The 13,115-nt window shown below is 54.7% G+C and overlaps 1 protein-coding gene across 2 annotated transcripts; it reads left to right on the top strand.

Annotated features, from left to right (window-relative positions):
* The first annotated feature begins 1,324 nt into the window (after positions 1 to 1,324).
* Positions 1,325 to 13,036, top strand: RILP (Rab interacting lysosomal protein). 2 transcript variants are annotated; one of them, XM_081890570.1, is made up of 8 exons: positions 1,325 to 1,615; positions 2,267 to 2,390; positions 5,451 to 5,572; positions 5,807 to 5,998; positions 6,236 to 6,387; positions 7,910 to 8,032; positions 9,023 to 9,112; positions 10,814 to 13,036. In XM_081890570.1, the coding sequence occupies exons 1-8, from the start codon at positions 1,343 to 1,345 to the stop codon at positions 10,980 to 10,982; spliced, it is 1,245 nt and encodes a 414-aa protein (XP_081746696.1). In that variant the 5' UTR covers positions 1,325 to 1,342; the 3' UTR covers positions 10,983 to 13,036. The 2 variants fall into 2 exon arrangements, with proteins under 2 accessions (XP_081746696.1, XP_081746695.1); XM_081890569.1 differs by having other exon boundaries at positions 1,328 to 1,615; positions 5,801 to 5,998.
* Positions 13,037 to 13,115: the final 79 nt, after the last annotated feature.

The following is a 13,115-nucleotide window of genomic DNA, read 5'->3' as shown; positions in this document are numbered from 1 at the left end:
GGAGATTAAATTTTGCCCTCCAAGGAGATTAAATTTTGCCCTCCAAGCCAGGGAAGCCCTAATTTCTGTGATGGTATTACATGCAGGAGGCCCCAAAGTCAGTCTCCCAGTGGCATCTCTCGGTAGTGCTTTGAGAAACCATCCCTCTGGCCCACCTGAAACCCTCAAGAGCCACTGCCAGCCAGTGTTGGCAGTACTGAGCTAAGTCGCTCAATGACTGGTTCCTTATAAGGCAGCTTCCTAGGCTCAGATACAGAGTGGCCCAGGCTCAGCATTGGGGCTCTGGTAGGCAGAAGGTTCAATCCCCAACAGCAACTCCACTTAAAAGCCGCCTGCTGGTACGAAAGACTCCTCTAGAGAGCTGCTGCCGGTCGGAGCATGTTGAACAGGGTTAGATGGTCGAAGAGTGCTGCTGCCACACAGAAACTTCTTGTAGGTCCTCTGCTCAGGGCTGCCAATAAGCCACCTGCTGCCCGGACCCTCCCCTGGGCAATGAAACTGGCCGCAAGCCAAGACTTGAAGGCAGCCACAAGTTTCTGGAAGCGGCAATCAGGAATAATGTGGCTGTTGCGCTGAGTCCTGCTTGCCAGCTTCCCTTTGGGGAGTCTGGCAGCTGTGGGAAACGGGACACTGGGTGAGGGAGGTGGGTCTGGAACACTGGCCTACGCTTAACTGCCACCGGTTGGGCTAGGACAAGCTTGCCAGGAAATCCCCAGCAGTGCAGTGCAATGGTTAGAGCGTCAGGCGAGGGCCTGGGCGAAGGGCATTGGAAACCCCTGCTGAGCCATCAAGTTCACGGGGAAACCTTGAGCAGGTCGTCGCTTCTCTCAGCCTCCCTCGCTTGTCGTGAGGATAAAGGGGATCCCCCTTCAGCTCCTCGGAGGGAAAGTTTGCGGACTGACGCAAGAACGATCAACTAGGGAGGCAGCCGTGGCATTTCTGCCGCCTGCGCCTCCCTTTCAAGGGGCACAAACGGACCGCGTTATTTTGGCACCACCTGAAAAATCCTCCCCGCGCTGCTTTTCCCTCGAAGGAAAAAGCAGCCCCCCTGGGTGCTCCCCCCTCCCTCGGCTCAGCAGGGAGTCCCGGGGGCCGAGCTGCGTCACTGCCGCCGTCACAGTAGCCCAAAGTCCGCTGGCAGGTCCCGGGCCAGCCAGGCCGCCTTGGCCCGCCGCTCTCGGCGCTCCCCAGTCGCCCCGGCGGAGAGGCGGGCAGGAGGCGGAGCGGCGCGGCGCCTCCCCGTTGGCCGCGGCTGCCCCGGAGAGGAGGCGAGGCGCGCGGCGGCGGCGGCGGCTGGGAGTCTGGACTCCGGAGACGGCGCCCCGCGCGGCTCGCTGGCTCCATGGAGTCTCCGCCGGAGCGGAGGGCGCCTGTGCCGGCGGCCGCCGAGCCCGTGTACCGGTTGGCGGGGGCGCTGGGCTCGGAGCTGCAGCGGCTCTCGGGCCTCTTCGGGCCGGGCGCCGTGGCCGGGCTGGTGCCGCAGGTGGTGCGTCTGCTGGAGCTCCTCGAAGCGCTGGCTTGCCGCGGGCCGGAGCGGGACGAGGGGCCGGGCCGGGCCCGGCAGCTGCAGGAGGCCGGAGAGCCCTCGCCGGGCCCGACGCGGGACTTGGCGCAGGTGGGCGGCGAGGCCGAGCGAGGCGGTGGGAGGGTGGCTCTCTGCACGCGCTCAGAGGCCCGGCGGGCGCCGGACGTGCTCGAGGGCTGAATCCTGGCACTGTCCGAGTGGAAACGGGAGGGAGGGAGGGAGGGAGCGTAGCTGGGCGCCAAAGCGCCCCTTGGGGAGGCGCCGGCTGGGAATAGCAAACCTTCCTTAGACCCTACTGCGCTGGATGCACCAGCGGGCAGACTCCGTCTAAAAAGGCACCTTTGGGTGTTCCTTGGGGGGCGCTGCTCCCTTCCCAGGTCGGTTCAGCAACTGTGTGCAGGACTTTCCACGTGGGCCTCTCTGTGTGCGACCAGTATTAGATCCTCAGGAGGCCAAGGCTGGTTTTGTGCCCCTGAGAAGAAGGGGGGGGGGCGATTGCTGGGTCCCAGCTGCCTCCTTGTCCTCTGCCCGAGTCCAGTTGCCAAGAGGTTTCCTAATAGGACAACCTTTGCCAACCTGCCGGCTGGCAGTTCCTGATGGGAGGTGCAGTTCACAATGTCTAGAGGGCTGCCCTCAAACAGCCCCCAGGGTGAGCTGCCCACAGAGCGCTTTGCCCCCATCTCTCCACACCTGCTTTCCCTGGTCCATCTTCCTCTCCCTCCTCTCCCTCCTCTCCCTCAGGCTCTGGAGCTGCGGCTGGCTGAGGCCCAGGAGAGAGCGTGCCTCCTGCAGAGCCGTCTGGCCCAGGCTGAAGCAGAGAACCAGCGCCTCTTGGCCCAGCTGGCAGGCACCCAGTCCCAGGAAGGTGAGTTGCAAGGGAGGCGGGATTGGGGGGACGGACTGCACCAGCCGCGCTCAGGTGCCTTAGGAGACACTTGGACTGACATGTGGGGTTGTTGTGCCTGGCCTGGGGGAATCTCCCAGGGTGGGGCAGAAACTCGCCTGCCTCGTGACTGGTGTAAATGCAACCCACGTGGCTGTGGGAGACGTGCTGCCAGCTGGTTAATGACTTGCTGCGTGCTGCCTGCCCGGGACCGCCCAATACCTTGTCCTCTTTAAGGGCTTCCTCGTGTGCCCCTTGTTTCTCTTTTGCTTTCTCCTCCCTTGGCTTGCCAGGGCGTGGAGGAAACCAGAGCGAGGAGACAGGCTGGAGGGGCCTCCCCGAGCAAGAGCAAGCAACTATAGTGCAAATAACTGGGCAGGTCACATTCACAGGTTGCAGACGATGGAGAGATCTGGTTTTTCCTCTCCTGCACTGCAGGAGGTTGGACTAGATGACCCCTGGGGTGCTTTCCACCTTTATGATTCTGTGATTCTAGGAATGCCACACTTTTCTGTGACAAAGGGAGGCATTTCTTCAGCATTCAGTTGCATTTCTTACATGACGATTTCCTCCCTCCCTCCCTTAATCTGGCCTGCTTTACTTAATGTGTGAAATGCAGTTGACTAAATGTTGTGGGCAGTCTGGCTGGCATCTGTCTGTCTTGAGACACAATGGAGGTTTGAGACCCGCTGGCTGCCCTCACCTGCTTTAGCCGGCCAGTTGTGGGCAGCAGTGTAGCGGTAAATTCAGAAGTGCAGGGTCCTGTCACTATAATCATAGCCATGCCCCCTTCTATGATTATACAACATTCTAAGATAATGCAATAATCTTATAATTTGCAACTCTGGACCTCTACATCTCTGGGTTGTGGGTGGCTATTGGCTAGTGCCTGTGACGTTGCTAAGGAGGAACAGGACTTCTGACTCTTGTGTCTCACCACTCTTCTGAGTTTTAAAACTGTTGCTTTGGGTTTAGAACAAGGAAGGGGAATTTTAGGTCCAAGTGCCAAATGCAGCTGTCCAGGCCTTTGTCTCTGGCCCTCACCTGGCCTCATCCCCACTGTCTTCCAAGGAATGTCTCCTTGAGCTGTGACATCTCCCTTGCTTGACTGGTTGGAGAGGATGTGTTGATGTCTTTGCCCTCTGTGTGGCTGGAATGCAGCCCTGTGGGAGTTGCATCTGGGTTGCTCCACCCACTTTTGCTCCTGGCTCCGCCTACCACTGGCCTGTGGACCCTGGAAGGTTGTCTGTGAAGGAATGTGGCCCCCAGGCTGAAAAAGCCTCCTTTAGACTCAGAGGCTGTGCGCTCTCTCCCCTCCGGGTAAATGAGCCTGGAAGTCCCTGCAGGGAACTGGGAGCCAAGGCCCAGATGAGTGGGTGGGTGCAGAGGAGAGGAACAGAGCTGCCCCTCTTCACACAGTGGCGCTTCTGTCTTTTCCTTTGCAGCCTGCACTTTCTCCCTCCCTCCCTCTCTCCTTGCCTTGTTTTTGAAAAAGAGAAAACCCTTGACATTCAGCTGGTCCACTAAAGGCGTTGGCTTGGCTGCTGCTGGCCTGGGTGCTCTGAGCAGCAACTTGGGCTGTGTGTCAGCGCAGCAGGGAGGGTTGCGCACTTGTTCAGCCGTTTACCGTCCACGGTCACCCCCAGTCCCCCAAGCAGTGCGGAGTTCAACAGGAGCAGCGTTTCCCCAGACCCAGCTTCCTCTGGAAGGAGGTCAACGGAGGCTTAGGGTGTTTTGTAACAGCTGGATGGATCTACAAACAGGGCAGGTTTTGTAGTGACGGAGGCACAGTTTCAACACTCCGGCCTGCGGCCAAATCCACTGTCCTGCATTGCATCTCTGGGGAGAGGCAAGCACACCCCACCCCACAATCTTCTTATCAAGCAACTCATTCCAGTTTTGTCCCTGCCTCTCCCCCCCCCCCCCCGAGACTGAGGAGAAGGGAGATTCAGGGAACATTCAGGACAGGATGAAAGGACAGTGCATTTACACTGTGGAACTCCTTCCCACAGGAGACAGTGAGGGGCAACCACCAACCTGAATGGTTTGAAAGAGGATTAGAAAAATCCATGGAGGAGGAGGAAAGGGCTATTGACAGCTACTAACCACTCTGGCTCTACTCTGCCTCTGCAGCCAGAGAGTGTTTCTGGAAGCCACAGAAAAGGGCTCTTGTGCTCCAATCCTGATTGCGGGTTCCCCATTGGAAGCACCTGGTCAGCCACTGTGAGCACAGGAAGCTGGACTTTTATGGCCCCCTTTGGCCTGATGCAGAAGGGTTTTCTGATGTCCTTATCAAGCCCAAAGAGAGGCCGAGCCAAGTCCTTCCAGTTTTGTCCCCATCCTCCTTGTGGAGTCCTTCCGGACACGGAGACTGAGGATGGAGGGGAGGGAGCTGACAGGCAAGACCAGGTCCTGGGCTGGTTGTTCAGTAGCTGGGTGGGGGATGGATGGACGGGCCAGCTGAGGTTGGTGGAGCTGCCTCCCTTGATGGCCTGACTTGGTCTAAGGCAGCTTCCTAGAATGACGGCAGGGACACCTGAAAGCCTCTCTCCCCTCATATGAACCTCCCTGGGTTCTGAGATATTTGGGGGAGGCCCTTGTCTCAGTCCCACCACCTTCACAGGGGTGCTTGGTGGGGACGTGGGAGGGGACCTTCTTGGTGGTGGCTGCTCTTGGAGATCTAGTTATCTGAGTGCAGGGAGAACTTGCGTCGGCCAAAATTCTCCCTGATATTAATTTTACAAAAGGCCTGATTGATTTTAACGGATATCCTTTATGTGATTTTAGCTTTTTGGATTTTATCTGTGTAGTTGTTTCCATTTGTGGAAGACGCCTTGAGTCTGGGGAAGAGGTGGGACATACAATAATAATAATAATAATAATAATGATAATAATAATAATGATAATACCATGGGCAAATGCCAGGTCAGGAAGAGTGTCTGGAGCTAGTGAAGGCAACCAAGGACCCTGCCAGAGCTGGGGGTGGTGGGTGCTGTGACTGTCCGCCCAGGGGCGCCACTCAGCTTTCTTGTCCTTGTCCAGAGAGCACCCAGCGCAGAGAGAAGGAGGTGATGCTGCGCCTCAAGGAGGTGGTGGACAAGCAGCGGGATGAGATCCGTGCCCAGGCCCACGAGATCCTCTGCAAGGCCCGGGACACCGAGGCGGTAAGGGGACGTGAGGGTGGGCAGGCACAGGGGCTGGCCTGGAGGGGACCGGCAGGCGCTCAGCGCCATTCCTGCGGCACGTGAGAGCAGCGCTGTGTCCTGCGTGCGAGGGCCCCTTTCCCCCTCCCCAGTGTGGGGCTGGCACTATGGGCCATAGCACCCTAGAGTTGGAAGGTACCCTGAGGTCATCCAGCCCAACCCCCGGCAACACAGTGCCTGTGTCCTCAGCTGCAGGAGCAGCTGAACCGCTTCATGACGGTCAACGAGGAGATTCGCCGCAAGCTGGCCATCGTCCAGGCCCAGCTGCAGAGCGCCCTGCAGAGGAAGGAGGAGCTGGAGAGCGCCCTGCTGGAGGCCCGCCAAGAGGTGGAGAGGCTGAGCAAGGCTGCGGGGGCAGCAAAAGAGGCCTTGAGGACTAGCGCCACGGTGAGAGGATGCAACCCAGAACTACGTATCGACTTGTAAAAATACTGGCAGACCGCGGTTTACAGTAATAGCCTTGCGTTCTGCCAGTCTGTGACAACCTGGTGCTCTCCATCAGCCCAGATGTCCAAATATCTGGGTGGCACTAAGTTGGTGATGGCTGCTCTCTGCGGAGAGGGTGGTCTGCGGGAGGCCAGGCTAGTGGGATGGGGGTCCTGACCTCTCCCCACCTTCTTGCAGGACCAGGAGGTGGTGCCTGGCCCGGAGCTTCCTGGCAGCGGCCAGGGCAGGAGGTCCTACTCGAAGGAAGAGCTGCAGCAGATCCTGCAGGAGCGCAACGAGCTCAAGACCAGCCTGTTCCTGGTGCAAGAGGAGCTGGCCTATTACCAGCGGTCAGTTTATTCCTGCCTTTGCAGGTGTTGGACTGGATGACCCCTTGGGTCCCTCCCAACTCTCCATTTCTATGATCCTATGTTGGGTGTAGGGAGGGGGGAGCCAGGTGGTTCTACTGGCCAGTTGCTGTTAGAGGACCGAATCCCTAAGCAGAGGGATGTGCAGTTTTATCCAAGAGTTGGGTTCCTGTAAGTTAAGAAGTAAGGGACACGGGTGGCGCTGTGGGTTAAACCACAGAGCCTAGGACTTGCCCATCAGAAGGTTGGCGGTTCGAATCCCCGCGATGGGGTGAGCTCCCGTTGCTCGGTCCCTGCTCCTGCCCACCTAGCAGTTTGAAAGCACGTCAAAGTGCAAGTAGATAAATAGGTACCACTCCGGCGGGAAGGTAAACGGCGTTTCCATGCGCTGCTCTGGTTCACCAGAAGCGGCTTAGTCATGCTGGCCATATGATCCGGAAGCTGTACACTGGCTCCCTCAGCCAATAAAGCGAGATGAGCGCCGTAACCCCAGAGTCGGCCACGACTGGACCTAATGGTCAGGGGTCCCTTTAGTTAAGAAGTGGGGAACCTGTGGCCATCCAGGTCTTGTGCAACCACCACTTCCTCCCGAGTTAAGTAGCTTCAAAGATGTAAGGATGGCCACTGACTTGGGTGCCTTTAAAAGAGGAGGAGCAGGAGAGGGCTGTCAAAGGCATCTAAACACCAGGGCTCTGTTCTCCCTCCAGGGGCAGAGGCAGTAAATGTCTCTGGGGTGCCAGTGGCTGGGAACCCAAAGTGGGGAGAGTGTTGTTGCCCTCGGGTCCTGCTGGCTGCTGGGCTCCCCATGGGGGCATCTGGTTGGCCACTGTGAGGAGAGGCGGCTGGGCTAGATGGACTCTCTTTGGCCTGATCCAGCTGCCGGGCTCTTCTTGACTCCCACCAACCCTGACTGCTGGCTGTGGGAGCTCAGGATCATCTGGAACAGCTGTTCTCAACCTGTGGGTCCCCAGATGTTGTTGGACTACAACTCCCATCATCTCCCAGCTCTGGCGTTGCTAGCTAGGGGTGATGGGAGTTGTAGTTCAACAACATCTGGGGACCCACAGGTTGAGAGAGGCTGATCTGAAAGGTCACAGGTGTTTGGAACGTTGTTAGATGCAGTAAAAATGACTTAAAGCAACTTACAAATTCAGCAGGAATGTTAAATCAATACAATCAATAATGTCAGTCATTGCAGATAGTAGCCATGGATGGTCTGAGACTCTGTGAACTTGTCTAATCCCCTTTTAAAGTCATCTAGGTTGGTGGCCATCGCTGCCTCCTGCAGAAGGGAGTTCCACAGTTTAACAATGAGCCATGCAAAGCAGTCCTTCCTTTTCCCTGTGCCGAATCCTCCCTCTTCCGATGTCTGTGCTCCCAAGCCCTGGAGATTCCTGGGTGGGAGGGAGGCGCAGGCCCTTCTGTCTCCCTTTGGTGGGAAGAGTCCATTTCCTTCCTTCCAAGGCTCCCCTGAGACTCTCCTGCCTCTCTTCCCCCCCTGCAGGGAGTTGCTGAATGATGAGCGGATTCCCAGCCTCCTCCTGGACGCCGTGAAATCCACCATCAAGAAGCAGCGCAGGAAGATCCGGGCCAAGATGCTGGGCACAGCAGAGGAGCCCCTGAGCAGGTGAGTCTCCTGCTGCCTCCGCCTGAGCAATACCTGTCTGGCCCACCTGGGACTCTGGCAGGAAGAGCCATGGCTGAGGGAGCTCCTGGCACTGGGTCGCTGTGGATGCACTGGGACAGGCCTGGCTGGGACTGACTCTCAGGGACTGAGAATGTCTTGCTGAGCAGGGCAGTCTATCCTACAGTTCTTCACAGATGGCTCACCTGTGGTCCTCCGGTTTCTGTTGAACTCCAACTCCCAGCAGCTCAGTGGTCAGGGATGATGGGAGTTGTAGTCCAGCATCAACCAGAGTAACACAAGCTCCCAGCCTCTGTGGTAATTATTATTATTATTATTATTATTATTATTATTATTATTATTATTATTATTTATATCCCACCCTCCCCAGCCAAGACCGGGCTCAGGGAGGCTAACATCAAATATAAAAACAATTGATTGAAATACAGCTTAAAAAACAAGATTAAAATACAACTTTAATACATTAAAATGCAGCCTCATTTCAGTGGAAACTCAATCAAAAACTTCGTTGGGGATAAAAACATCAAGTCTTCACCAAGGCTAAGCATCCATACTGGTCCTACTTGGGCCAGAAAAAAGCCAGGGAAGTCCCCAAATAGGAGTTCCGCCACAGAAGGAGAAAGGAAAAAATAAAGAGGGGAAGGGAATCAACTTGGTACACATTATAATTGTCGTCAATTAAATTTATATCCCACCCTTCTTTTAAAAACAACCCCGTTGCCCTGGCTGAAAGCGGGAGGCGCCTGGGTCACTCTGTGTGCGCTGGAGGTCCTTCTGCTGGTTTCACTGAAATGCAGAGTTGGGAGGGGACCCAAGGGGTCATCTAGCCCAAACCCCTGCAGTGCAGGAATCGGTTGTGCTCGGGCGACAGAGCGCTTCTTCAACCTGCTTTGGCTGTTCAAACCTCCAGTTCCAGTTTGCCCTCAGATCCCCCTGGCAAAAGACCTGACGGCCTGACCTTTCTCTTCCCAGCGACGAAGAGGAGGAGGGCGTGTGGCTGGCGTCCCCCACGGGCTCGGACTGCGTGGACGGCCGTCTCCCTGAGTCCAAGATCCGGAGCTTGTAAGTGGAGCCCCCTTGGCAGAGGGGTGGCTGCTTTGGCTGGAGTGAGAGGTAGGGGCACCCGTCTCCGGAAGAGCAGCCGGGCAGCTTGCAGAGAGAGAGCAAACTGGCCCCAGCCAGTCCAAGCCTGCAGAGCCGCTGGGCGGCAGATGGCGATCTTAAATTCAGAATTAAACAGGTTTAAGTTGAAGGCAGCCTCCAGTTTAATCAGCCTGAGTGGAGCAGGATCACAGCGGCTGGAGAAGAGGCAGGAGCCTGCAAAGGATGGTTTTGCATTTACAGACGACCTTTCAAGCCTGGTGCTTTCCAGATGTTTTGGACCCCAGCTGTGGGGCTATGCTGCCTGGTAGATGCAGCCCAAAACATCTGGAGGGAATCTGGTTAGGGAAAGCTGTTCTGAGATCTCAGGGATGGCTTAATCATTCTGCAACCTTAGAATCATAGAATCATAGAGTTGGAAGAGACCACAAGGGCCATCGAGTCCAACCCCCGGCCAAGCAGGAAACACCATCAGAGCACTCCTGACATATGGTTGTCAAGCCTCTGCTTAAAGACCTCCAAAGAAGGAAACTCCACCACACTCCTTGGCAGCAAATTCCACTGTCGAACAGCTCTTACTGTCAGGAAGTTCTTCCTAATGTTTAGGTGGAATCTTCTTTCTTGTAGTTTGGAACCATTGCTCCGTGTCCACTTCTCTGGAGCAGCAGAAAACAACCTTTCTTCCTCCTCTATGTGACATCCTTTTATATATTTGAACATGGCTATCATATCACCCCTTAACCTCCTCTTCTCCAGGCTAAACATGCCCAGCTCCCTTAGCCATTCCTCATAAGGCATCGTTTCCAGGCCTTTGACCATTTTGGTTGCCCTCCTCTGGACACATTCCAGTTTGTCAGTGTCCTTCTTGAACTGTGGTGCCCAGAACTGGACACAGTACTCCAGGTGAGGTCTGACCAGAGCAGAATACAGTGGCACTATTACTTCCCTTGATCTAGATGCTGTAAGTTTTATACCTGCTTTTTTAAAAAAACAAAGATTATTTTTATATCCCACATTTATCCTCCTATATATGCTCCCGGGAGCACAATGAGGAATGCATGGTTCTCCGCTCCCCTTTGATTCCCACAGTAACCCTGGAGGGTGAGGCTCTCAGTGGCTGCTGGTCGTAATGGCAGCACAAGCAGTCAGTGCCTCTGAATACCGGTGGCTGGGAATTGAAGCGGGGAGAGTAGCTGCTGCCTTCAGGTCCTGCTTGTGAACAGAGGAGGCTGGACTAGATGGGTGCCCTCTGGCCTCACCCGGCTGCTGTGGGGCTCCTTTGGATGGTTCTTAGGGGGTGAGAGGCGTCCTCTTTCCCATATGACCTCAGCTGGGGGAATGGGCTGGACACCCGGCATTTCTGCCTCCAAACTCTCACCCAACCAATCAGTCTATTATTTATATCATGTTTCTTTTTCTGCATGAGAACTTGGAGTGGTTTCACAGCATCAAAATAGAAATTAACATGTACACAAAAAACCACAAAATTTCAGCCAGCAATCGCAAACTCTAATAATCCAGTAAATGGTAGCAGTGAAATCAATCGGAGATGCAAAAACTCCACTCAAAAGCGAATGTTCTGGTTCTTCTGTGGGGCATTTCTCGACCTCTGCCAAACTCCACTTTTCTCTTTCTCATTCTTCTCTCTCTCTCTGCCTGCAGTTTTGGCCTCTGGTACCGAGGGAGGAGCAAAAGCAGCTCGCCAGAAGACTGCCCTGGAGCCTGGGAGATAGTTGACCCTCAAGATGTGGGTCCTGAGGAGGAGGAGCAGGGAGGGAGGGAGGCCTCCTGCAGCTTCAGCCCCCCAAGCGGACCCTCGCCCTTCCCTTGAGCCAGACGCTGCTGGCTGAACCCACAACAGCGCCCTGTCTGGGCTGACCCCACAAAGACGGCTGCAGGCTCACAGAGGTCGCTGCCTGGCCTGCGGGAACAGCTCCAGTCTTGGAGAGGGAGGGAGGGAGGCAGCCTTGCAGAAGGCTCCTCTCGTGGGACTCTGCAGAGTCCTGCTTGAATCCAGGCCTGCAGCACAGCCGCTCGGAGGTGTCTCTGGCAGTCGTCTGCTGGTGCTGAGGGGAGAGGCACAGAGGTTTTTATTCCTGCATAGCGTGCTCTGCTTGGCAGGGGAAGCAAACTCCCCGTTTTGAGATGTGTTGCACTGATATAGCTGACTTGTAGAACTGGGGGAATGTGAACCTGCTTTTCCCGTCAGCTTTGCTGGGGGGCTGATTTTGCCTGGGCTTCTTCAAGGACTTTTCAGTGTGTCTTCCCCGTTGCCCCCCCCCCCGCCACTGATGTATGAACGGCAGGCGGAAGCACTGCTTTGAACACACTTGAACCTGGAATCTCATGTAGGAAAGTGCCCTTAGAACCATGCCTCAAAATCTTCCTGACTCCGTGAAGCAGAGTTTGAAACCTAAAGCACTTCCCTCCGTATAATTTGCACGCGTTTGGGGAATGTGATTTGTTTTTGTGAGAGATGTGTTTATATTGCACAAGAAGATCTCCAAGGTAGTTAACAAACATTGCAATTAAAATGTCAACCTTTGAAAGCGAATAAAGCAGGAGCCAGTAAAAGACGGAGACATGCAGCGGGGGGAGTGGGGCCGCATCGTCCCGTTAAAGGTCAGGAGAATCCCATGGTGTTGTTCCAGCACTGAGAAACTATTAAATTTGTGCCAGCCCCAAGAGGGGGGAGATTTATTATTGGCCAACTGGGGTGCCACCTGCACCCCCAGAAAAAAGGTCCTGCTCTCCATTTGCCGCCCAAAGCCTGCCCTCTGACCCAAATCTGAATGAAGGGACAGAGGTACAAAGGGTGATAACCTGAAGGTAGGCCGGAAGTCCATGCAGATATTTTTACAAGGGGTGACCTGGGTTCTCAATTAGTCAAGAACCTGGTCTATGCATTAGGAATGGGCCCTCCCTCCAGGTGCAATGATTGGGGGGCCCCTCAGAGGTCTGGGGTGGTGGTGGCTGCCAGGGGTAGCGGCCCCTGAGCTGTGGGGCTCCCTCCCACCAGAGGTGCGCTTGGCACCTTCACTGGACGGGGCTGCAGGTGCATTTCTCCACCCTTGGATTCTTTGGACATTTTGGAAATGTATATTTTTAGGACCCACCTTATTTCTGTGATGAAAAGTTGTTTTAGACTGTATTTTTAAATATATAAATATATTGTCTTTTAATTGTTGCCTTGGGACCTTAGGATGATGGGCGGGTTAATTAATTAATTAATTATATCATATAGGAAGCTGCCTTAGACTACATCAGTCCATTGGTGAAATGCAGAAGATGAGTGAAGGGCTGATGGGGGGGGGTATTACAGAAAGTGTGTGTGTTTTGGGGGGGGTCCTCACTCTGTCACCAGGATTCCCTCCAAATTTAGGGCCCCTCCAAATGACTTATTGATGAGAGTGTCCTTTCTGATTTCCTTGCCCCAAACTTATATGGAGAACGCGTTCTGCCTACTCTTTATTTAACCATTAGAATCATTTCATTGTAGAGTTGGAAGGGACCCAAAGGCTCCTCAATTCCCGCTCCCTGCAGTGCAGGAATTGCAGCTGAATTCTTATTAATTAATTCTGATTTGTTTGTGGGGCGGTGATTCGACAGTGAGCCTCCCTCCTGATCTGCCTGGCAGGTATCGTCTGTTAATCATTTGTTCATCTCACATCATGATTCTCTATTGATTTCCTAATTGCAAGAAGTCAATTAAAACAGCAAAAATATCAACTGCAGCAGAGTGCTTGACCAATCTGATATTACCTATCAATGGTGGCACAACACACCTTAGCCAAAGCAGGGTAAGGTTGCCGAGTGATTATGAAACCAGCCGTGAAATGCATGTGTTTTTGGCTTTGTGCATACAATAAAACCAATTTAGTTTGACAGCTGCTGCTAGTTGAATCAATGAGCGTGGAGCAGAGCAGAGCAGCATTCATGGATTGCTATAGCTGGCCGTTTGCCC

Source organism: Podarcis melisellensis (assembly GCF_964234715.1).
Source record: "Podarcis melisellensis genome assembly, chromosome: 15".
Taxonomy (NCBI): domain Eukaryota; kingdom Metazoa; phylum Chordata; class Lepidosauria; order Squamata; family Lacertidae; genus Podarcis; species Podarcis melisellensis.
Note: the sequence above shows the minus strand (reverse complement) of the source record. Positions and strands in the feature narration are given on the sequence as shown.

Bases quoted from the DNA above. Each gene is read 5' to 3' on its own strand.
- RILP (XM_081890569.1), top strand. From the start codon at position 1,343: ATGGAGTCTCCGCCGGAGCGGAGGGCGCCTGTGCCGGCGGCCGCCGAG. The intron at 2,391-5,450 runs GTGAGTTGCAAG...GTCCTTGTCCAG, and splicing joins AGGCACCCAGTCCCAGGAAG to AGAGCACCCAGCGCAGAGAG. The intron at 6,388-7,909 runs GTCAGTTTATTC...CCCCCCCTGCAG, and splicing joins GAGCTGGCCTATTACCAGCG to GGAGTTGCTGAATGATGAGC.